At 43.1% G+C, this 2,566-nt stretch overlaps 1 protein-coding gene across 1 annotated transcript in view; it reads right to left on the bottom strand.

Moving 5' to 3' along the window:
• clmna (calmin a) overlaps window positions 1-1,379 on the bottom strand; it is a gene marked incomplete at its 5' end in the record, with an annotated part of 44,348 nt that extends 42,969 nt beyond the window's left edge. Inside the window, 1 exon segment of the mRNA XM_032499808.1 lies at window positions 1,142-1,379. Coding sequence (XP_032355699.1) covers window positions 1,142-1,310 — 169 coding nt within the window.
• Window positions 1,380-2,566: the final 1,187 nt, after the last annotated feature.

Below are 2,566 nucleotides of genomic sequence, written 5' to 3'. Positions count from 1 at the left end.
ATATTTACATTTGTGAAAATGTTCATTAATATGTATTGTCCCCTTTTGTTTTTCTCAAATAAAATAGAAAAAAAAACCATTAGGTATAATTTCCTATAAATTAGGTTCATTGACCATAAATCCCAAAAATACCTGTAAAACTAAAGTTAATAAGTTAGAGTTACGTAGTGTTGAAAACATCAAAAAAAGGGACAACCATTGGAAAAAAGGTCAAAAGTGTTGAAAAAAAGAGACAAAAACATAAGAAAGTTAAAAACATCGCTAAAAAGCGTCAACAAAAGTGTTGATTTTCAATTTCGACGGGAAGACAACACGAGGGTTAAATGATAAATCGATTATCAAAATTGTCAAAACTGACCAAAACTACTTTTCTGTCCACTAGTCGCTGAACCCACCAATCATCTGATGTCTCCTTTACATGGTCAAAGTGTGTACGCCTGTATGATGCTTCCAGGTGAACTTTGAGCTACCAGCACTGGGACACAGAGGGCCTTCCTGGGCCCCCAAACTCTGCTCTACACACACACACACACACACACACACACACACACACACACACACACACACGGCAACGTGCACTTTATGAATGAAATACCTCCACAGAACACCACACACACCGCTGCATCACTTACATGCTGATTGTGTGTAAAGTCTCTTGCAGACACGGGCTCCTGAGTACTGACTCTGGTAGAGCTCTGTGCTCGCTCAACACACACAACACACACACACACACACACACACACACACACACACTTTTTTTTTGAGGCTGTGCATGTGGCCATGCTCCCACAGCCTTGACCGAGATGTTATTCTGCAAACTATGCTTTACTTTACTTACTTATAATTATTACTTATTATAAAAGTCTCAACATGAAAATATGTGTTTTTTCCTCAGGTGTTTTTACACCCTCCGACAAAGCTATAAACAGTTTTTTGTACTATTTGTTATGTACTTTCTGTGTGTGTTACCCAAATGCAACTCCAGTGTGTGTGTGTGTGTGTGTGTTGTTGTGTGTTTGTTGGTGTGTGTGTGTGTGTGTGTGTGTGTGTGTGTGTGTGTTGTTGGGTGTTGTGTGTGTGTGTGTGGTGGGTTGGCTATCAAGCGCAGTAATCACAGTGAGAGACGTCGGGATGCTCCTACCTTGCAGATTCTGCACCCGATGTCGCTGATCTGTCCGATGAATTCTCCCTCTCGAACCGATCTCCCACTCGTGTCCAGCCATGCGGGCCGGCGAGAGACCTGCAGGGACCGGGACGAGCTGCTGCTGCAGCGGCACGGCGTCTATTTTCCCCGGCCGACCGAGAGTCATACACCCGGGTACACACAAGGCAGAGGAGAGTGGGGGGGGGGGGGGGGGCTGCGTGGTGCTTCCTGCGGGTTCTTCTCCCGTCACATCTCAACCCAACACGGGGCGCGCTGGAGTTCCGGGCTGCCAGGGAAGGAAAGACTGCGGCACCGTCTGCTATTTCCGAGGTGGGAGAGGCTGATCCCTGCGCGCCGCCCACCTCTCTCCTCTCTTCTCTCTATCTCTCTCTCCTCCTCTCTCCTCTCTCTCTCTCTCTCTCTCTCTCTCTCTCTCTCTCTCTCTCTCTTTCAATTTCTATTTCATGTTGCTTTATTGGCATGACAACAAATCCATGTTGTTGCCAGCATAAGAACACAAAAAAACATCTGATATAATTAATTTTTTTGTTTCGAATATGCTCCACTTGGTACTGTGTTTGGGATTGTAACAGAACTAACTAACCTCCTCTCTCTCTCTCTCTCCCTCTCGCCATTCCTCCTCTCTCTCTCTCCATCTCTCTCTCCTCCACTCTCTCTCTCTCATCTCTCTCTCCTCTCTCTCCTCCCCATCTCTCTCTCCCCTCTCTCTCTCTCTCTCTCTCTCTCTCTCTCTCTCTCTCTCTCTCTCTCTCTCTCTCTGACATTTTAAACAACACTGTTGCCAAAGCATCAACAGACAATTTGTCCAAATATTCAAACATAACGCAATAAGCAGTTATATTGAACATAATATTAACACAATATTAGGATGCATTTAAATTAGACTAAGTATATGCATTTGGGGGTAATAGTGGTAAAGTGGGACACTTTTCTGATAATGTACCTTCTGGTCCTTTTGAATTATGATCCAAATGTCTCATATGATACTGTATTAAACAGGGTAAGAGCTTTACTGTACTTTACAGAAGAGAAAAAGAAAGGAGGGATGCCTCTTCCTCGAACACACACCGACCCCAACACCCCATTTTTCAAACTGGGACACCTTTATTGGAAAAGTGGGACACTTAAAAACCCACTCAATTATTATATTATGAATGAACCGGACACACAATAATAACCCATCCAAGTATTAACCCTCATGTTGTCCTCGGGTCAAATTGACCCGTTTTCCTATGTCAATGTTCTTTTTAATTCCCCAAAATAACATGATTGATTCCAACGCTCTTTGGCAAGTACAAATCTCTACTTTCATTAATTTTGGGGTGTCTTATTTAATTGTATAGCATTTGAAAACAAGTGTTTTGAAATAGTATTGAGTAAAAGTTGACATATTCCAGTCTG

The sequence above is a fragment of the Etheostoma spectabile genome, chromosome 20 (assembly GCF_008692095.1).
Source record: "Etheostoma spectabile isolate EspeVRDwgs_2016 chromosome 20, UIUC_Espe_1.0, whole genome shotgun sequence".
NCBI classification, from domain to species: domain Eukaryota; kingdom Metazoa; phylum Chordata; class Actinopteri; order Perciformes; family Percidae; genus Etheostoma; species Etheostoma spectabile.
This window is presented reverse-complemented; position numbering and strand designations above follow the sequence as displayed.